The 22,816-nt window shown below is 42.2% G+C and overlaps 2 protein-coding genes across 2 annotated transcripts; both read left to right on the top strand.

Moving 5' to 3' along the window:
- The first annotated feature begins 4,136 nt into the window (after positions 1-4,136).
- On the top strand, positions 4,137-9,288 carry LOC119721108 (metabotropic glutamate receptor 1-like). Its single transcript, XM_038191004.1, has 2 exons — positions 4,137-6,493; positions 8,233-9,288. Exons 1-2 carry the CDS (start codon positions 4,451-4,453, stop codon positions 8,743-8,745), a joined length of 2,556 nt encoding a protein of 851 aa, XP_038046932.1. The 5' UTR covers positions 4,137-4,450; the 3' UTR covers positions 8,746-9,288.
- A 4,421-nt stretch (positions 9,289-13,709) lies between these two features.
- On the top strand, positions 13,710-22,094 carry LOC119721099 (metabotropic glutamate receptor-like). Its single transcript, XM_038190993.1, has 2 exons — positions 13,710-15,720; positions 21,081-22,094. Exons 1-2 carry the CDS (start codon positions 13,714-13,716, stop codon positions 21,591-21,593), a joined length of 2,520 nt encoding a protein of 839 aa, XP_038046921.1. The 5' UTR covers positions 13,710-13,713; the 3' UTR covers positions 21,594-22,094.
- The last annotated feature ends 722 nt before the right edge of the window (positions 22,095-22,816 follow it).

Raw genomic sequence — 22,816 nt, 5'->3', positions numbered from 1 at the left:
TAATGTTTAAGACCAGCTAGCCATGTCTTTATCATCCGTTTAAGACCGGCCACGTGACGGGCTCTCGACCAATAGGAATAGCTAAACTGTCTGAGGTATTTATGAATGTATATTCATAAATACGTACACTCATGAGACCCCCCCCCCCACCCCCCTGCGTATCCTGATCCTTCGCAATTTAGACACACTGCATACGCATTACGCAAAAGAAACCACTGGTAAATATATATAGTACGTACAGCTGTTTATGCAGCCCTGTATAGGGCTTAATGATAGAAAGTACACAAAGGTTTGAGTATAATAATGTTATCTTTAAATGATTACATTAATCACGCAATATGGCAATTACGCTCTGTATTCAGATTCACAATGTCTAGGATAACAACATCTGCATGCAATCAATCAATTATTGCGTTTGTATGAATGTGTAACATTATAACTCGTACCCTTAGATAAACGAGGGGGAAATGGAAGCAAGAAATACTCAAATCAAAATCTAGAATCGAAAAAAAAACCAATGTTTGCTTCGTGGGGAGTATCTACACTGATGACGCCCGTAGGAATCGAACAAAGTTGGATTGTTTACCTTCGATCTCAGATCAAGTTGATTTACCAATAAATGGTTTGTAATGTATTTTTATGTACTAACTATGTATCATTGAAATGAATCAGTACAATATAAAATGCATTATGTTGTCCACAAACCTTATGCGCACAAGATAATTAAATTATGCTATGTCTCTTTTAAATGTTTTTGTCGTAGCGTATATACATGCGCTACGCTCACCTTGTTTCACATCTAAATAATGCCAACATTGATTTAATGTTCTTTCACCGAAAGCCATTAACATCTCTGAGTTTCTTGAGAACATTAATCTGAGGCTCACGGATCACTGTGCACTTTGAGTGCGTTCGATTACTTCCCCTAGCGTACTCGCGCCTGGCTCCTCGCGTGATGACAGACATGCGCAGTGAAGCTAAATAAACGAACGGTTTCGGGTAAAGTTTCGAGCAAGAGCTGGAAAGTTGAACTTTGACATGACACAGGCTGCCTCCGAATCAACTGTCTAGAGCTAGGTCTAGGTCCACGCCCATTGAAAATACGCGGGGATGCGCTGACGTAGCCGTAGCTCTGAAGTTCGTTTCGGACACGGCCTGAGGCGCCCGCGGGACGTCACGTTGGCAGCCATGTTTATTGCATGGCCTTATGGGATACTTACCCAAGTAACCGGTGGCTCGGCGAGTCAGTTACTTGGGCCAGGCTCGAGTAAGCGCGAGAAGTCACGTGAGAGGTAAATCAAATGCTGTCGCGCTTGCACGAGTAAGCGCGGGGGAAGTAATCGAACGCACCCCCCTTGTGATGTGTGATACATAGAGCACAGTCGTTGTGTTTAGCCTATAGCGCCGTAACGGTGACAGTCATTGGATGGTTGCAATTTTATCATTATAATCCAAGTTATTCATACATGTACTAAATACGACCAAATCCTTTAAAAGATGATATTTATAAATGTAATTAGTCGCCAAAATATATTGTATAGCCTTCAACGCTATTGTGATATTTAAGTGTTTTAAGCATCACATCCGTGTAATATAGAAAACATTAGTTAAATATCGTGTGTTGCACACTTAAAACATTCGAAACAATTATGTGTGTGTGAAACGATTATATAATGGTTGACTGGATGGTTAGATCACGTTTTTGATTGGCGAGGTTAATTCGATAACTAATTAGGTCTCGATCTTAACGTCATGCTTTGTTTCGAAAAGCTCCAGGAAAAGATTCATTTGATATTTCATCTTTATACATAATGTAATATATACTGGATGGCTGAGACCATACACCATTTTGTTTCGTATAGTTCACATGAATAAAGTCAAAATGCACAGTGCAAAATTTGCCAGCCACGATGTTGATGTATTATGCTTGTGAGAAGTTTCAGCCCCTCGTTTGTCCTGGAAATATGTTTTTTTTTCCGGAAACAGTTTTGCCATGTCAACATCGGTCGACGAACCGAAATCCCTTTCTGATGGAGTGCAAGCCACTGTAAGATTCGAACGTATTCACATGTAAATACATCTAATAACAACCCGGAAATCATTGAGTCAAATTGACGTCATACAGTAATTACTGCGCTCGCATCGGTCGATTGGTTTTACTTTAATTAGCAGCGGAAGACCTGACTGAGCAAACGAAGAGTTTTGTGCGAGTTGCTGAGGGATTGTAGGAGTGGTAGGCCTATATACAGCTATAATAATATGTCGCATTGCTGTTGCAGATTGGCGTTCGCGGCTAATTACAAGACAATTGCATCCTCAACAGTGAAAGGCTTACACTAAACTTTGAGAAGCGGCAAATCGCATGTTGGTTTTGCTCTTAATTCGTACCATAAACGGCAAGTTGTAAGAACAAGGGGGTGCGTTTATACAAGGAGGTATAACATGAAAATTATAGAAAGTACATTTCTGGTCAGCGACTTGAAGTCATTATTTAAAAGGGTGAGTTCGGTTTGTCCAACCTCCCCGAAGTGATAACAATTTGAATCATGGCATCTGGTGTACATAATATATGTGCTGCTATTTTCAAGAAGAGTGGAATTTTTGTATCAATTTGAAACGATGGTCGGCCGACCATCATTGAAAAAAACTGGGGGTTTTCTTCAAATATTGCCCCAATTTACCAAATTTAGTTAGTCCACATCTTGTTTGCAATCGGTTACAGATCTGTGAATGGATGTGCAAACCAGCTGGACTGGTTTCCTGACCTTACAATATTCTCCGATGTCTATAAATTGCGCCGTTTCATATGAAGTGGGGCCAGAGAACCAGACATTTTTTTCCAACATCTATGAACACAAAACTTTAAACAGGTCAGTGTAACAATATTTGCTATAAAATACTAACACCCAAATCCATCCATTGCTAAAAATTAAATTGGGGTAATATTTGAAGAAGAAAAAAACAGTTTTTTTCAATGATGGTCGGCCGACCATCCTTTGAAATTCCACTTTTCTTGAAAATTACAGCACATGTACACCAGGTGCCATGATTCAGATTGTTATCACTTCGGAGGAGGTTGGACAAACCCAACTTTTTTTTTATTTTGATAACAGATTTCTCCCCGGCCCGGCCCCACGAGCCATCGGCGAGAGCGCGCGCGCGAACGTGGAGGAAGGGGTTATCTGACACTAGGGGGCGCTCTCAATGTAAACCGGACTTGACCGAATAGAATTGTGCATTTTCTGAAATTTGTATCCACGTGGATTCATTTCTCTGTTCTCGTGTACTAAAGTTTTAGAATTTGAAAGTGTAGTTTCAAAATGCTCCTACTTTAACCAGAATCAATTTCCTGGGCTGAAATTCGGACTTAATATCCCTTACATAAATTACTCCAATTTGCGACGCATCAACACACCTCGGAAATTCCTAGTTTTTGAGTAAAATCCATATATCTTTTTCGTGATAACCTTGTGGAGACCTATAGAAATTGCACAGTGGAGACTACACTTTCAAACTCTAAAATTTTAGTACACGAAAACAAAGACATAACTCCACAAGGATACAAATTTCAGTATGGGTGTGGGTGTTATGGTGACATGCAGGTGTATAGGTAAGTGACATGCAGTTCATAATGTATATAGTTTTCCACAACGGGAATTTACTCCCGTATATCGGTAACATTGCGTAGGCGTTTCACGTGACCACCGACGAAGTAAAAGGTATAGATCCAGAGAAACAAACGCCCGTTCGTCTTTCATCCATTGTATGAAGCTGTGTTTCATAACCATACCAGGCAAGTTCCCTGGATAAAGCTCTACCGCACATCCACGCTGGCCTTGAGCAAGGAATCAATCTCCTGGCATTCTTATTATCTTGGTTCAACTAATCTAACGTTGCTTTGAAGGTTGGCCATTCTGTCGCTGTTGTTTACTCGCATCATTTTTCTTGTCCAATTATCTCCAACCCATTTAATTGACACAACGTCCCAGCAGACGGTCGAATGAAATCGTCTAGCGGCGGAACAATTCCCCGCATACAAAAGAACCATGGCGCGGGCATTCTTTTATACTGGCGGTTGTCCTGCCTCTAAACGAATTGATTCATCCCATTCAACGGATTATTCCGGTAGTATTTTTTTAGTGAAAACACAGTTTTCCCTCTAAAGTGTTATTACTTCGAAGTACCCGTCTTCCTTTGCAATATAAGACACGACGGTGTTCGGTGTTGCAGCACTAACGTTAGTCAAAGTCCGGAGCTGAACACGTTGCACGCGAATCTTTTGGGGGTTTTATCAGCAGCTAGCTCAAAACCGTCCGCTGATGCCGTCTTTAGGAATTCCTGCTGTTTTCGTATTCGCACATTTTTAGTTTTCATCTTCACTTCACGCATTGAACATTCCCTCACATTCAATTATTTTTTTCCAGCTAGATTTCATCAATGGAACAATAAAATGGCTTTCTTGACGCTTTGTATTTTGTTTTTGATGGCGGCAGGGCCATCAGCAGGTGGTAGCATACCAGATGCTGCCCATGTTAGCCTTACTAGCCCTGGGGATGTCATCCTTGGGGCATCATTGCCAATGCACGGATGGTTCTCCGGATCCGGGCCTCCGTGCAGCGGCTCGCTCGGTCGTTGGGGCAACGAGGTGGCTGCCTTGCTTAGGTTCGCCATCGAAGAGATCAACAATCGCACCGATCTCTTGCCCAATGTCACCATCGGCTACGACATTCGCGACAACTGCTACTCGGAGACCCTGTCGGTGTGGACGGCGCTCAGCCTGGCAAGCACATCCGAGAGACCCCAGGAGGATGTCGAGTTCACCAAGATCAGTCCGGCGGAGTACGGGAATCTTTTCTGCATCATAGGAACTCAATCGAGTGCCACTACAATTCCGACGGCGCAGGCCGCCAGCCTGTATCGCATCCCTGTCATCTCTCCATTCGCAACAAGCAACGAACTCAGCGACAAGCGCCGGTTCCCCTATTTTCTCCGCACGGTCCCTCCGGACAGCCTGCAGGCAAAAGCCATCGCCGATATTCTTCTACAATTTGGATGGAAGTACGTCGGTCTGTATTTCCAGTTGAATACCTACGGAATTCACGGAGCTCAGGCCTTGCTAGACCTCGCAGAGCTGCACGGCATATGTGTCGCTTTTTCCGTTCCCGTTCGGTCTCCGGGAACCAAGGCGGAGCTCTACGACGCCGTCAGTAGACTAGCTGCCTTCCCCAAAGCGCGAGTTGTGGTCATTATAAGTGAGGTCACAGCTGCAGGCAGCATCGTCAGAACAATCGAGGAACTCTTCGGTATACCTCACAATATAACATTTGTTGGCAGCGATGCCTGGGCATTTCCGAGTACAATGCATGCTAACCATGGCGTCGATCTGCGGGGACTGCAAGGTAGCATTTATGTGCAGCTTAAATACAATCAAATTCCTGGTTTCGAAGAATACTTCCGCTATATAGAGACAAGAGACGTAACATTCTCCTCGTGGTTTCAGGGTTTCAAGGATAAATGGATGAAGGACAATCAGTGCTCCGATATCGCTCTTTGTCCGATAAGAATTGCAGCCAATGACAACTTTTTGGTGGATGCTGTTTATGCATTCGCGTACGGCCTGCAAGACTTGTTGCGCGATCGATGTAACGACACCACCGACTGTAATTCCACGATTCAGGCTATAAGAGGACAGGATTTTCTACCCTACTTACTGGGTCTCCGATTCCAAGGACTTGCCGGGAAGTACGTTTTCGATGTAAACGGTAATCCCGGCGGAAAGTACAAAATACTTAACTACCAGTTCCAAGACGATGTCTTTCAAGTGGTTAGACTTGGAGAATGGGAGGCATCAGAGGACAGACGACTTGACGTGAATTTATCGGCTATTCAGTGGGTCGGAGGGTCACGAGACCCTCCTGCCTCGCTATGCCGAGAGATCTGCACATCGGGTCACATCGAGGTACCGTTGGAGGAAAAATGCTGCTTCGGTTGTCAACAATGTCCAAACAACGCCATTGTTCAAAACAACCTATGCGAACAATGCCCAGTGGATGAGTGGCCAGATGCTAGTTTTCAAGTTTGCCGTCCGATTGTGCCGACGCCTCCAAGTTGGAGCGAGCCCACAGTGGTTTCCATCCTGATCCTTTCAGGCCTCGGACTGGTCCTGTCCCTTCTTGCAGCGCTGGGACTCTTCCACTACCGGCACCACGTGCTAATCAAAGCCGCCAGCCGTGAGCTGAGCAGCATCAACATCTTGGGCCTCACTCTAGCCTTCCTTGCTCCATTCCCGCTTCTCGTACCACCTACAGCTGTCTCTTGCCGTGCCTCGGAGATCATCGTCGCCTTGTGTTTCACCCTGACGTACGCACCGACTCTGCTGAAGGTCAACCGGATCTACAGGATCTTTGACGCCGGCAAGAAGTCCAACAAGCCCCCTCGTTTCATGGGCCCTCGTAGTCAGCTCACAATTGTACTGGGCGTCTTTGCAGCAATGGTAAGTTGTTTTGTTCTATGCTTTCGAACAATCATTTACGGTTTCTTTACCACAATACATTCCCAGGCCCATAAACCATAGATATAGCCGCTGGAACTTGGTTAGGTCCGACCAGCAGCCAGGATTGTTGGTGTCTCAATAACTGAAACTCAAATAAGTGATGAACACGCAATACACGTGTTCTTGGCTTTTGTTTAATATAGACTGCTAACCCTTTGGCTATGACTCCTCTCTGGGTTTTTGTTTGAGTAATAAACCTTTTGTAACATTTTAGCCTCAATCGCATAGGCCTACTAATTATCCTTTGGCCGATTTGTGCGAAATTGTTTGATTTAAATTCAGTTTGTCTATTAAAGGGTCCAGCCACGGACCTCACTCAGTGTAACATCCCAGCGTGCACCCTTTCTCTCAGTTGCGTTAATGCCTGAATAGATTTCTGCAACGTACCCATACAGATACAGAAAGGGGCACTGCGTCCTGAAATCCCCGTAAATGTCATGCTTTGGATTGTTTAATTGTCCGATTTCAAACATCTGGTTGAAAGGAAACCAAACTTAATGTCTTAGCTTAATGACCGTTTCCGAGAAAAGACCAAAAAAAGAACCGGTTGTTTAGGGCCTACATCGGACACAACGGAGTAGGCATACGTTTTTCTTGTCGTTTCCATTCAATGTACGATACACGTTGTGTGTGTCACATAAATATTACACACAGCACCAATGCATAAATGAGGTTTCTTACACGTCCGCAAAAGGCTACAAAACGCGCTTTGAACGAAATGATGTTAATCCGAAAAAAAAACATTTAAAAGTAGGTTATAAACATCCACACAACTATCCTTAAAAAATTGGGCGTTTTGGTGTTATTCCTGCGTGTGTTAATTATGCGTGCGCGCGAGAACGACTTTCGGGGTCCACTTTTGCGACCCCAAAAAGTCGATCTGTTTGGGTGCTATAGTTGTGATTTCATCCGTAATGTATTTGCCTTTTGCGGACGTGTAAGAAACCACATTTGCGCATTGGTGCTGTATACGTACGTTATAATAGACATACACAACATACATACTGTTGACTGAACATGCTGAAAACGACAGGAAAAACGTAATCGTACTCCGTCGTGTCCGATGTAACAACCGGTATTTTCCGTCTTTTCTCGGGAGCGGTAAGACATTAGGTTGGTTTCCTTTCAACCAGATGTTTGAAAACGGATATGTTAACAATCCAAAACGTGACATTTTCGAGGATTTCAGGACCCCGTGCACCTTTAATCCTTTTCTTTACTTACAATCAAGTGGGATATTTCAAAATATGTTGGCATTTTCATTTTCGGAATATTTTCTACGGCAGATAGGTACAGGAATTGTGCCTTAGATGATACATGCATGTGGCGTTTGGCACACAGTCAAAGTATGCTTTAAGAAAGATATTCGGCTATAGAGAGGTACAAAAAAAGCAAGCAATGGTGTCCATTTTCAAAATGGCTGCCACCGCTTGTTATTTAATTTACTTTTATTGTTCACATGACAAATCTGCGATGACCCTTTAGCCGAATATCGCTCTTAGGACATACATTTTCACTGTGTGTCAATACTTGTATCGTCAAGGGTACAATTCTCCAAGGGTAAGCATTTTACCAATCTGCCCTCCAGTTTGCAAATGGTATGCATTACATTCAAAATGTGGAAATTGACTTAAGACTGTGGGTTTTTTTTCATATGTGACGTTGTCCTTTGATTCTAGGTTGTGGTTGCTGTCGCCGGCACATTAGCAAGTCCCACACTGCCAGCTAAGCTGATTTTCTACCCTCCGGCCGACTACATCGAAGCCTTCTGCAAGTTCGGCAACGGCTTCCTGGCTTCTCTGATCTGCAATCTCCTCATAGTCCTAGTCTGCTGCTACTACGCCTTCAAGGCTCGCAAGGTACCCAGCAACTACAACGAGTCCAAGTTCATCGCCATCAGCGTGTACTCCACTCTGGTCTTCGGCATGGCGGCCGTGCCCGTCTACATCACGGCGGCTACCGTTCTGCAGAAGGTTGCCACGCTGTGCGTTGCCATACTGCTCAACTCCTTCCTGACGCTGTTCTGCGTCTACCTGCCCAAGCTGTACGCCATTCAACTGGCTAGGGATGTTCAGGTGAGCGAATGGCGGGCCAACGACAAGTCCTCTAGCGGCACCGGATCGACTGGAGTTCAGTCAACTGTCGGAACTATCAAAGTACAGCCAGTTTCTGGTGCCGTGGGAATAAAGTAAAGTGTACAACATCATTGGGTCATAAAAAAATTAGCAACCGAGTACAAGTAGAAAGATAAAACATGCTTTATAAAAGCATTCAGTGAAAATATATCACATAAAACCCGTCTGAATAATTGAAGCTTTAATAGTTTGATGGTCTCCGAGGGTCACACTTAAAGCCTCCTTGAACCTGACTGACTGACTGACTGACTGACTGACTCCCCGTAGCATTTCGTGAAGTAGGCTACATAATGCATCAAAAGATATCAATTGACTATTCTGAATCCGATTGATGGCATTTTGTGCGGTCTAGGGGCAGCCTTATAGGCATGTCTTGTCTTGTGTTTATTTCTTTTCCAATGCTGGATTGACTCCTATTTTATTAAGTAAAACTGCAAAAACAGTTGTGGCAATTAAGCGCGTTTCTGTGTGGTTTTAACTTCGTGTGGCACAGTGGCAGGCAATTTACAGAAATTTCATGTAATCTCCAAGAAGGAGACAAAAGACAATTTGTTGAAATGTTCTAAGGAATTTCCATAAACTGTTAGGAAAATGTTTTTTCTTCTTTGTTAGGATTCCTTCTGTCTTTTTGTTTATTTGGTTGCCTCCAGATTGCCTGTGGAAATTGTCTCGTGTGATGCACACAGGTGTATATACCTATATCTACGTGACAACGTGTACATGAACACAAACAGCGCTCATGGTCTCGATAGGTCATTCGGGTAGAGAATTAAGTCGTGTCTTTCCATATTCACACTCAATTTAGCTCTAAGCTATACAATGAAATGATCAGCAAATGCTTGTAATTTGTAGGCCATACGAAACCAAGCCACCAATAGGGTTTACGACCGGTGAAAGCATGAAGTGGGTTCTTTTAAAAGCACGCATAGGAACATTTGCCATTACCTACATGTATATACGTACCTACCGGTTTAACGAAAAACTCTTTGCTCAAAGTGACCATAGAACTGGTGCCAAAAACCCCGTTAAATTATTCCGCCTGAAATGGTATCATTCCGAAGTTAACAATCATAGAAGGTGGTTTAAGAAAATGTGCCCGCGAACACAGTTTTTTTAAGTGCGTAATTACAATAGAATCCGTACAGATCCAACACCATTGTGCATACGTTTTCTATGTTTTCTCAAAATGCACAGTTAAGTATCCTCTGAGCTTAGTTGAAACTTCAACAAGTCCATGCACCCTTTGATCATGTTTATTGGTTAAAACGGAAAAGAAATGCCCAAAAAGCAAATTATCCTGTGTCCCGTTTATTCGGTTTTATTTTAAAACGGAGGGTTGTGAATTCTTCAAATACTGCTTTTATTCATACGCCCTAATATATATGCCTTTGTATCTAGGACCACACGCACCGACACGATTAAGACAGCTTATGTATTCAGATTCACACTATCCAGGATAACACCATCTGCTTGCAGGCAATTAATTATTGCGTTTGTATATAAATGCGTAAAATTATCATCTGTCCCCTTGGATAAACGAGGGGGAAAGCGGCAGGTAGTAAAGGGAGCAAGAAATACTCAGAATCAAAAGAAAAAAAAAAATGTTTTCTGCGTGGGAAGTAGCATCTACAGCTGATGCCCTTGTTAACAAAAAAATATTTTGCCAGTATAGCCGGTGGCAGTGCGTAGGCATCGAACGCGAACAAAGTTGCCTTCGAGCTCAGATGTTGATTTACCATTCAATGCTTTAATGCATTTTAGCTTAGATGTTACAATATTATATTTTATGTGCTAATTATGTACCAATGAAATGAAACAGTATAATGCATTATGTTGTCCACAAACCTCATGCACATAAGATAATTCAACGTTCAATAATTATGCTATGTCTCTTTTGAATATTTTGTCGTAGCGTATATACATGCGTTACGTGCACCTTGTTTCACATGTTACTAATGCCAACATGGATTTAATGTTCTTTCACCGACAGACATAAACATCACTGAGTTTCTTGAGAACATTAATCTGAGGCTCATCGATCACTGTACACTTTCCGATGTGAGACACATTATAATCCAACTGATTCATACGTTGTGATGTACTAAAAACGACCAAATCCTCTAAAAGTAATATATTTATAATTGGTCGCCAAGTTGTATCGTATAGCATACAACGCTACTGTGATATTTAAAGTGTATTAAGCTAACAATTGTACAACCATGCAATAACGGAGTCTTATATAGCGCACGTATCTACCAACAGTTAGGTACTCAAGGCAATGGTAATGTAGAATTAGTTACATATCCGTGTGTTGCACACTTAAAACATTCGAAACAATTATGCTAGTGTGACACGATTATATAATGGTGGACTTGATAGTAAGATCACGATTTTTAACTGAGGTGGGTCTCGATTCGTAAGGTTCTGTGATACATCGTGTGTTGCACACTTATATTCAAAATAACTACGTTAGTGTGAAACAATTATACAGAGTGAGTCAAAAAAAGCGGAACCCAAACCCTCCCAAAAAATATATTTCATATTTTAAAAATATGTAGCACCAAAATTAATGACTGGAAATCCAATTTCAAAAGCTACTTTTAGATGAAAAAGTTACTGAAATTGCTCAATCCGTTCAAAGAATATCATCATTTTAAACGCAATGACCCTGAAACCTGTTCTGTCAAAAAAAACAATTAATTGTGTATTCTGACTGTTTGGAACAACAAAGAAAATGACACAGAATACTTGTTTCAACAACTTTGTCAACAACTGTAATACACAATATCTTTATTAACAACCCCGGTTAGGTTTTTTTTTTAAACACGGGCCTTCAAAGGGACTTCGTTGAATATTTGTAACTTTTAAACTGAGGGTTTATCGCCGGTGATGTTTGAAGACAAATGTGACGACGCTTCTTGAAATCGCACTTTTGGCTGAAAGAGATTTTAGGGTCATTGTGTTTATATGGTGATATTCTTTGAACTGATTGAGCAATTTCGTTATTTTTTTCATCTAACAGTAGCTTATGAAAATGGCTTTCCAGTCATTATGTTTGGTGCTACGTATTTTTTTAAATATGAAATATAATTTTGGGGGTCTGGGTTCCGCTTCTTTTTGACTCACCCTGTATTATGGTGGACCTGATGGTTGGATCACGACTTTTAATTGGCGAGTTTAATTGGAAAACTGTTGGGTCTCGATCTTAACGTCATGCTTTGTTTCACAGAGTTCCCGAAAATGATTCATATTGATATTTCATCTTAGGCTACACTACTGTATGTCTAAGAACATACATCATTTTGTTTTCGCAGCATCCTGAATCATGGCACCTGGTGTGCATGTGTTGTCATTTTCAGAAAAGTGGTATTTTTGTATCAATTTCCAATGATGGTCAGCCGCGACCATCGAAAGAAAAAACGGTATTTTTTTCTTCAAATATTGCCGCGAATTTACCAAATCTAGTTAGTCCATATTTTGTTTGCAATCGGTTACACATCCGTGAACGGGTATGCAAGCCAGCTAGACTGTTTTCCTGACCATACAATATTCTCCGATGTCTGTAAATTGCTCCGTTTTATCTGAATTAGTAGGGCCAGAGAACCAGACTACAATAACAGCATTTATTCCAGCATCTGTGAACACAAAACAGGTCAGTGTAACAATATTTGCTTTAAAATACTAAAGCCCCAAAATCCATCCTTTTCTGAAATTTACAACAAAACAAATGTTGTATATATGTTCTTTACACACCCGCGGCAGACCATGGAGGAAGGCAGTGTAATATGAAGTTTTGGAATCTCTTATAAGTGGCGCTATAGAAGATAAAAAAAAAATCTTCGAAAATTCGTTCTGGGGAGGTTATGGTTTATACATATCAGGATAAACCATCTTAAAAATCGTTGAAAACCACAATATCCAGCGAGATATGCTTCGCAAATTCGAATCCAGCTAGATCATTTTCTTCGGAAACAGGATTTAAGCTTTTAAGTATGGCGGCATTTTCTTTCTAATTATTTAGGCAAAATGTCACGGCCGATGTACAGATCCTTTGTGACCTACCTCCAGCATCAAAACCCTGGTATTGAATATGCTCCTTATAAAGTTAAAGGGATTTCATAATATGGCATGTCTATGGCGACACACGATATCATCGATGTGTATGGCGCGTGTGTGTCACATGCAGGTACATAATGTATTATATTTTTCCACCTATGTGGAATTTACTCCCGTATATCGGTGACACTGCGTAAGCGTTTCACGTGACCACGGACGAAGTAAAAGGCACAGACAGAGAAACAAGCGATAGTTCGTATATCACTGTATGAAGTTGTGTGTCACAACTATTACGTTCCCTGGATAACTCTACCGTAAACATCTTGGTCCATGCTGGCATTGAGCAAGGAATCAATCTCCTGGCATTCTTGTGATGTTTTAACTACTCTGGAATTGCTTTTGAGGTTGGCCATTTCTGTCGCTGTTGTTTACTCGCATCATTTCTCTGATTAACTGACACAAAGGACCAGCGGACGATCGAATGAAATCGTCTAGCGGCGGAACGATTCCCTGCATGCAGAGAAAAAACTACTGTCCGGGCATTCTTTTATACTGGCGGTTGTCCTGCTTCAAAATGAATTGATTCATCCCATTCAACGGGTTCTTCCGCTCAGTATTTTTCAGTGAAAACACAGTTTTTCCCTCTCAAGTGTTATTCCTTCGAAGTACCCGTCTTCCTTTGCAATATAAGGCATGACGGTGTTCGGTGTTGCAGCACTAACGTAAGCCAATGTCTGGAGCTGAACACGTTGCCCGCGAATCTTTTGGGGGGTTTTATCAGCATCTCAAAACCGTCCGCTGATGCCGTCTTCAGGAATCCCTGCTTTTGCGTATTCGCGCATTTTTAGTTTTCATCTTCACTTCACGCATTGAGCATTCCCTCCTATTCAACTGTTGTTGTTGTTTTCAGCTAGATTTCATCAAAGGAACAATAAAATGGCTTTCTTGACACTTTGCATTTTGGTTTTGATGGTGGCAGCTGGGCCATCGGCAGGTGGTAGCATACCAGATGCAGCCCATGTTAGCCTGACTAGCCCTGGGGATGTCATCCTTGGGGCATCATTGCCAATGCACGGATGGTCATCCGGGCCTCCGTGCAGCGGCTCGCTCGGTCTTTGGGGCAACGAGCTGGCTGCCTTGTTTTGGTTTGCCATCGAAGAGATCAACAATCGCACCGATCTCTTGCCCAATGTCACCATCGGCTACGACATTCGCGACAACTGCTACTCGGAGACCCTGTCGATATGGACGGCGCTCAGCCTGGCAAGCACATCCGAGAGACCCCAGGAGGATGTCGAGTTCACCAAGATCAGTCCGGCAGAGTACGGGAATCTTTTCTGCATCATAGGAACTCAATCGAGTGCCACTACAATTCCGACGGCGCAGGCCGCTAGCCTGTATCGCATCCCTGTCATCTCTCCATTCGCAACAAGCAACGAACTCAGCAACAAGCGCCGGTTCCCCTATTTCCTCCGTACGGTCCCTCCAGACAGCGTCCAAGCAAAGGCTATCGCCGATATTCTTCTACGATTTGGTTGGAAATACATCGGTCTGTATTTCCAGTTGAATACCTACGGAATTCACGGAGCTCAGGCATTGCTAGACCTCGCAGAACTGCACGGCATATGTGTCGCTTTTTCCGTTCCCGTTCGGTCTCCGGGAACCAAGGCGGAGCTCTACGACGCCGTCAGTAGACTAGCTGCCTTCCCCAAAGCGCGAGTTGTGGTCATTATAAGTGATGCCCCAGCTGCAGGCAGCATCGTCAGAACAATCGAGGAACTCTTCGGTATACTTCACAATATAACATTTGTTGGCAGCGATGCCTGGGCATTTCCGAGTTCACTGCAGGCTTACTATGGCGTCGATCTGCGGGGATTGCAAGGTAGCATTTATGTGCAGCTTAAATACAATCAAATTCCTGGTTTCCAAGAGTACTTTAACTCTTTAGAGACAAGAGACGCAATGTTCTCCTCGTGGTTTCAGGGTTTCAAGGATATATGGATGAAGGACAATCAGTGCTCTGATATCGCTCTTTGTCCGATGAGACTTAACAACAATGACAACTTTTTGGTGGATGCTGTTAATGCTTTCGCGTACGGCCTGCAAGACTTGTTGCGCGATCGATGTAACGACACCACCGACTGTAATTCTACGATTCAAGCTATAACAGGACAGGATTTCCTACCCTACTTACTTGGTCTCCGATTCCAAGGACTTGCCGGGAAGTACGTTTTCGATGTAAACGGTAATCCCGGCGGAAAGTACAAAATACTTAACTACCAGTTCCAAGACGATGTCTTTCAAGAGGTTAGTATTGGAGAATGGGAGGCCTCAGAGGACAGACGACTTGACGTGAATTTATCGGCTATTCAGTGGGTCGGAGGGTCACGAGACCCTCCTGCCTCGCTATGCCGAGAGATCTGCACACCGGGTCACATCGAGGTGCCGTTGGAGAAAAAATGCTGCGTCGGTTGTCAGCAATGTCAAAACAACGCCATTGTTCATAACAATCTATGTGAACAATGCCCAGTGGATGAGTGGCCGGATGCTAGTTTTCAAGTTTGCCGTCCGATTGTGCCGACGCCTCCAAGTTGGAGCGAGCCCACAGTAGTTTCCATCCTGATCCTTTCCGGCCTCGGACTGGTCCTGTCCCTTCTTGCAGCGCTGGGACTCTTCCATTACCGGCACCACGTGCTGATCAAAGCCGCCAGCCGTGAGCTGAGCAGCATCAACATCTTGGGGCTCACTCTAGCCTTCCTTGCTCCATTTCCGCTTCTCGTTCCACCTACAGCTGTCTCGTGCCGTGCCTCGGAGATCATCGTCGCCTTGTGTTTCACCCTGACGTACGCACCGACTCTACTGAAAGTCAACCGGATCTACAGGATCTTCAACGCCGGCAAGAAGTCCAACAAGCCCCCTCGTTTCATTGGCCCTCGTAGTCAGCTAACAATTGTACTGGGCGTCTTTGCGGCAATGGTAAGTCATTTTATTCTTTATACAGGGTGACCAAAAAAATTAAGCAACCCAAAAACATTTGCCTTTTTTACAAAAACGTGATTTGTAAAATTTTATGTTTCGGATATCAGATTAAAGCTGAGAGTTTTTTCTTTCAAATACCGAAAAAAATGAAAACAGCACATTGGGTTGCCGAGAAAACGCCAATATGTAAAAGACGTGGTTTTCATCCCTTCCAATGGGCTTTAAACAGAGAAACATGTTGCTGTAAGCCCACTTCACTTCTGATCAAAAACTACTTGGATTATTTATTCTCTTAAAATAGGTCTTGCTAACTCATAGAGTCACAATTCATAATGCCACTTGCATAAGTGTGAATAGACTTAAAAGTGTGTAAAATACATGATACTTGATATATTATGTGCCGTGTTGTTTGTAAGGATAAGGACACAATGTGCTACATGCACAGTGTACATGTAAATCCGATTAGAATTAGCCAGTGTTGCATAATTGGCATTTTCTCAGCAACCCAATGTGCTATTTTCATGGAGTACTGTGGCCTCGTGGTTAAGGGCACTGATTCATGGTCTGCGGGTAAAGCTGCAGGTTGTGGGTTCGAGTCCTGGCGGGGTCATGGTGCGTGCGCCCTTGGGCAAGGCACTTTGTCACTCATTGCTTCTCTCCACCCAGGAGTAAATGGGTACCTGTGAGGGCAGAGATGGTTATTGTGATTGAATTAGCTTCCTTGCGCCTAACAGGCTGCATCGAGCTGTATACTCCCCAGGGAGCTGAGATGGTATTTGGAATGTTTTATGTGCCCAATGAGCAGGGGTAATAATGATGTAGCGTAACATAAACATAAAAATTCGCAGATCACGTTTTTGAATAGGGCAAATTTTTCAGGGTTTGCTATTTATTTTGGGGGGGTCAACCTGTACTTTCGAATATTTTACAGGTTCTTTACCACAATATATTTTCCAAGTCCATATAATATAGCGAGGCCTACCTAGTCCAGGTCAGGACAGCGGCCAGGATTGTTTGTGTCTTATAGGCATAACCCATTCATAGATGGGGCCCATTATGCCAAATATCATTCTGGGCACACACATAATTGTATGGGCATGCCCATAAGGTGCCCATATGGGGCCATTTGGGCAGATACACGTGGGATTGCCCACATTTAGCCAATATGGGGCCCATATGCCAAACGTCTGACAATTAAAATTGTTTGTTTTTCCAGTCAGAAGTATTTGGGGCACAGGCGTATATTAATACCAGTGTAATTATTTGTGGGAGTCAGCAGGGGGTTTTAGCATTATTTTTTTATGAATTCCTATGAATAACAAAAACATTTTTGACACAGCTGGGGGGTCAACCGCGCCTGCAATTTGAACAGAAAACCCCTAAACTGACTGAAATGACATGAAATGACATCACAGCAACAGCGCCCTCGTTGGTCAGGAAAAACATGCAACATTTTAAATGTTAACAGAAATACACTTTTCAATAAGATTAACTCAAAAAGGGATGTCAAACCGACGATGTTTTCACGAAGTGACAAAAAACCGACGATGTTTTCACGAAGTGACAAAAACCTCCAAAATCGATTTTGAGTTTTGCCGGCCAATTTATTGCACTTGACAAAAGGAAAAATTTGGCCGAGTTTCAAAGCGAAATATTGTTTACTTTTGTAATTATCGTAAACAAACATTTGACAAAATACCTAAAATCTGTGTTTTTCTATTTTCACGAAGTGACAAAAACTTACCTCGTTAGCAGGGCCAGAGGAATAATGCATTTCTCTACAGACACGTTAGGATGTGATTGGACGCGCACGCCGTGAACGATGTCGATAAAGAACAGACACGTGCGCGCTGCAGTGACGTCAGACGCGCAAATGTAACAATTTCTTAGAACGTTTTATGTTTTCACGAATTGACGAAGAGTGTGTACAACTTAATGGGACAAATGAGTGTGGCCTCTGCGTTTTGCTGTTTTCACGAAGTGAACAAAACTTGTATTGATCTTTGATAATGAATTACAGTTTAATTAAGAGAGACTTCTAATAAACAACTTTGAATTAGCAAAGAACAAAGCATACGTTACTTGACAATGCAAGAATTTCCTAAATCCATAACAAAAAAACTAGTCGAAAAGGTGTTTTGAAAAAATGATTAACTTCAAAGGCGATTATCTCGGAATGACATTTTTGCATGATTGAGGTTTTTGTCACTTCGTGAAAACACCGTCGAAGTGTTTTCATACATGGAAGAGGAGTAGCAAATTGCACAAATTCATGTCATGGGCCCTTTAAAAACCAGAGGAGTTTTTGTTGGATATATCTCGACTTTGTTAGTAACGATAAATTTAACTTCTTAATATTATAGAAATATGGGTTTTACAGTCGTATGTATTTTCAAGTCCACAAAATGTACTCACCAGGTAGGCAATGGCCGCATGGCGCTGTGCAATAGCAGACGGCGAAATATCCGTATAATGGACGGGGTCATCATGCGCGTATGTTGCGATCAGATGAGGGGCGAACTATAGCTGTACGGGGCGAGTTGGTCAAATCCCTCGTGCGTGGCGTACTTGCGTCGAAACTTCCGACACTAAAACGTTCGCTTATTCAAGCATTAACAGACGCAAAACTGCTCGAAAAGAAGCTGCACCTGACCACGACAAAACATATTACGACGGTAGATTACCACACTCAAAAATCATCCTTAAAATCTTTACAGAATTTATTGTTAATTCGTTCGGCAAATGGTTAAGTACACGAGCGAATATGCAGCTGTGAAAAAGTACGGGGTCAAAGGTGGCAGGCGGGCGGCGAATTTTCTTCTCCCAAACTACATCCGCATACATGGTTGTTTAGCGCCCTCTACGATACTGTTATGATGCGTACACAGGTATATAATACATTTTTTTCCGCAGTGTTTTGGCAAGCAGAGCGATAGCTCAGTCGATACAGGGTCGTGATTTTGCACCGCGAGATTGCGGGTTCGAATCACGGTTTTGTACCCGAATTTATTTCTTTTCTAACCTGAGGCTTCGGAGGATTTGTTTTAAGGAAAATGAAGTCAGAATTTCATAACTTGTTCGTATTAATTTTTTTTTCTAATTTTATATTTTCTTCTCATGTTTTTAGAAAAGTAAAGTCCAAAACGCCATAGCGTACACCCATATGCGGATGTCGTTCGGGAGAAAAAAAATTCGCAGCCGGGCGTCACGTGGTATGCTCATTTGCAAATAGCTTTAAAGGTGTTATCCTTAAAACCTAATGGTAATGGACACCTTTTGCAAAAAAAATGTAATTGATTTATCTATTTATTTAACGAGGATATGCCCAAACAGCAAAACACTGGTTCCATTGGGGCCCTGCATATAACAATGATAATGTTGAGTTAAACTCATGAGGAAAAGTACATTGGTGAAACATACGACGAACATTAATATTTTCACATGTATCTCAGAAATATATTAAACAAAAGCTATATACATTGTACACATTCAAACATTCAACTATAAGGCATGAAATACTGATCACGGGATTGACGAGACCCAACAACAACAAAAATCTTTTTTGAAAAAAAATCACGGGGAAATTCCCGAGCCGGCTCCAATTAATTCAATACCATGGCAACCAAGTATATAACTCCGTAGATCAGCGCATTTTGAGCTAAATACAACGCACTTATGGCTTTGCGTAGTGTGATTTAAATGTACCTAAGCAATCTATAGTTCTGAGTTGTTCATGCAAATTATTCCATATATTCGAATCACTCACAGCGAAACTTCTGGCATGAGGAACTTTCAATGCCTTGTTTGTTGATTGTCTTGTTTCACGAATCTGCGTAAATGGTGTGAAGGGATTCTTCATGTACAAAGGAGTAATTTTGTTTAGATATTTAAACACAAGAATAGCCTTTTTATACTTCACTCTTTCAGAAAATGGAACCCAGTTTATGCAGATTCATGCAGATTCAAGGAACAAAAATGCACTAAATCTGAAGAAGTTTAAAACCTAACCTGTCGAAATTTCACCTCAGTAGATATACTTTTTGAGAAAACTGTTAAAAATGCATCCTCGTTTTTTGGGGGTTTTTTCAACTGACGCAAATAGTTCTCATCAGTCACGGATATGTGACCGATTCCCAACTAAACTAACTTCGGTCAATTTTTGGATATTATTTTTTTTTTTAATATTTTAAAAGTCGTTTTTTTTCTTGCAATGGTTAGGTCATAACCATGAAATGATGGCAATTCTTCTTTTCTCAAAAATGACAGCATTATTATACTTGGCGCAGTGTTTTCACAATATGCTTAATCCTATCAGTGACTTACTATCAAGTAGGATATTTCATAATATTTTGGCATTTTCATTGTTGGAATATTTTCTACGGCAGATAGGTACAGGAATTATGCCTTTGATGGTTCAGGCATGGCTTTTGGCACACAGTCAGAGTATGTCATGAGAAAGATATTAAGCTACAGGGTCATCGCAGATTTGTCATGTGACACAACATTGGTAAAATAACAAGCAATGGCGGCCCAACCTCGTTCCCAGGGTGTCGAGCAGTACGCGCCAACCACTACCTGCTCTGTCACCCTTGTATTAGATCATCTGTATGTGCAAATTTTTCAACACATATGCAAATGAGGAATAGTCTGGTGCCGTCCTGTGCTTTACATCAGCGTTTGTTTTGTATGTGGTGTCTGGGGTAAGAAACAGAATCAATTCGTCGAAGCGCGAGCATGGCGTGAGTTACAATTTTTTTAATTTTTTTTTCACATTTAAAATGTTACAATCTTATCCAGACAATATGCAGTATCACATTTCATATAAATATGAATAAATTGGAAAGGAAATGATTATTTTTAAGAAGGTACGGATGTAATAATTTCAATGAACGTGAAATTATTACACATTACAAATGCACGTTGGAAATAACAACACTACACGATATGACACTACACGATTAGGCCCTACTTTCCAATGGCGGTATCGAATCAGGATACAGGAAGAAAGATTCCTATCCGGCTACTTACTTTTGAAAACGAGGTTGGAAATAAAGTAAGCACTCGGGACGGGGTTGATGGCGGCCATTTTCAAAATGGCTGCCGTAGGTTGTTATTTTACCTTTATTTTTTCACATGACAATCTGCGATGGTCCTGAGCCGCCGTGCATATCTTTCTTAAAACGTACTCTGACTGTCTACCATATACCATGCTTGTATATCATCAAGGGTACAATTCTCCCAAATATTTTACCTATCTGCCCCACTAACTTGCAAATGGTATGCACTACATTCAAGTTAAGGCAAGTGACTCAAGAACGTGTTTTTATTTTCATATGTGACGTTGTCCTTTGATTCAGGTTGTAGTTGCTGTCGCCGGCACATTAGCGAGTCCCACACTGCCAGCTAAGCTGATTTTCTACCCTCCGGCCGACTACATCGAAGCCTTCTGCGAGTTCGGCAACGGCTTCCTGGCTTCTCTGATCTGCAATCTCCTCATAGTCCTAGTCTGCTGCTACTACGCCTTCAAGGCTCGCAAGGTACCCAGCAACTACAACGAGTCCAAGTTCATCGCCATCAGCGTGTACTCCACTCTGGTCTTCGGCATGGCGGCCGTGCCCGTCTACATCACGGCGGCTACCGTTCTGCAGAAGGTTGCCACGCTGTGCGTGGCCATACTGCTCAACTCCTTCCTGACGCTGTTCTGCGTCTACCTGCCCAAGCTGTACGCCATTCAACTGGCTATGGATGTTCAGGTGAGCGAATGGCGGGCCAACGACGAGTCCTCGAGCGGCACCGGATCGACTGGCGTTCAGTCAACTTCCGGAACTATCAAAGTGCAGCCAGTTTCTGGTGCCGTGGGAATAAAGTAAAGTGTACAACATCATTGGGTCATAAAAAAAATAGCAACCGAGTACAAGTAGAAAGATAAAACATGCTTTATAAAAGCATTCAGTGAAAATATATCACATAAAACCCGTCTGAATAATTGAAGCTTTAATGATGATCTCTGAGGGTCACGCTTAAAGCCTCCTTGAACCTGACTGACTGACTGACTGACTCAGTAGCATTTTGTGAATTAGAATGGGCTGAATCGGAAATTGTGTAGGCCCTATAATGATGCATGAAAATACATGAACATGTACATGTACTTCAAGTGACTAAGGCCATTGGCCTTTTTGAGATATGGAGGCAACAATAGGAGGGCGCTATTTGGTTTGGCTAAATATAAAAGACTTGACCCAAAACAAAAAGCGCCCTCCTATTGTACCTGCCATATCTCAAATAGGCTTATTCTGATGGCATTTGAGCGCTCTATGGTCAGCTTCTTGAACGAAGCGAGGGGTTGGCAAGGGCCCCCCCCCCCCCCCCAGAAAAGCCAAAAAAATATTATTAGGCTGATATATAGACCTTTCTGTGCTTGGTTGGCAAACTGCATTTTTGCCAACTACGGCCTGCAAAACTATGGAAGGTCCAACACTGCAAAAATGAAGAAGAGTTATTACAGATCACCAACATATTATTTGATACTTGAAAATACAACATTTTCAACAAAGCTACAAAATAATTCCTACATATGCCTTTTTACTATGTGTTGGTGGCGTTATGAGGACTTTTTTGGAAAAATATGTTGCCAACCACAAAAAAGGGATACCAGAAATGAGTTTTGGAGGGTGGTTTTATCACATTATTTGGCTGCTACATGTCTCTTTTTTGTCAGTTTTTACCATTTTTGGCGGCCATATTATTTGGCCGCCATCTTGGATATGTCCAGAGCATCGGATTTGTTTTACTGTTAACATCCAAAATGTGTTTTTAGGACCCTAAAATGCACCAGAAGAAAATTGGTGTTGGTTATAGATGGGGGGTGCACGGGGCCCCCATACATACTCAACTATATAATGGAGTGTATATATATAGATGGCACGCATGACGCAAAAGAACACTCATGGCCATACGCGTAGTACATAATATAGCTGTTAATCATGCAGGCCTGGAAAGGCTTTTGTGATGGAAAGTACACAGAGGTTTGAGTAATAACAATAATGTTATCTTTAAATGACTACATTAATCATACTGAGTATGGCAATTATGC

This window comes from Patiria miniata, unplaced genomic scaffold (genome assembly GCF_015706575.1).
Source record: "Patiria miniata isolate m_02_andy unplaced genomic scaffold, ASM1570657v1 HiC_scaffold_9, whole genome shotgun sequence".
NCBI lineage: Eukaryota > Metazoa > Echinodermata > Asteroidea > Valvatida > Asterinidae > Patiria > Patiria miniata.
This window is presented reverse-complemented; position numbering and strand designations above follow the sequence as displayed.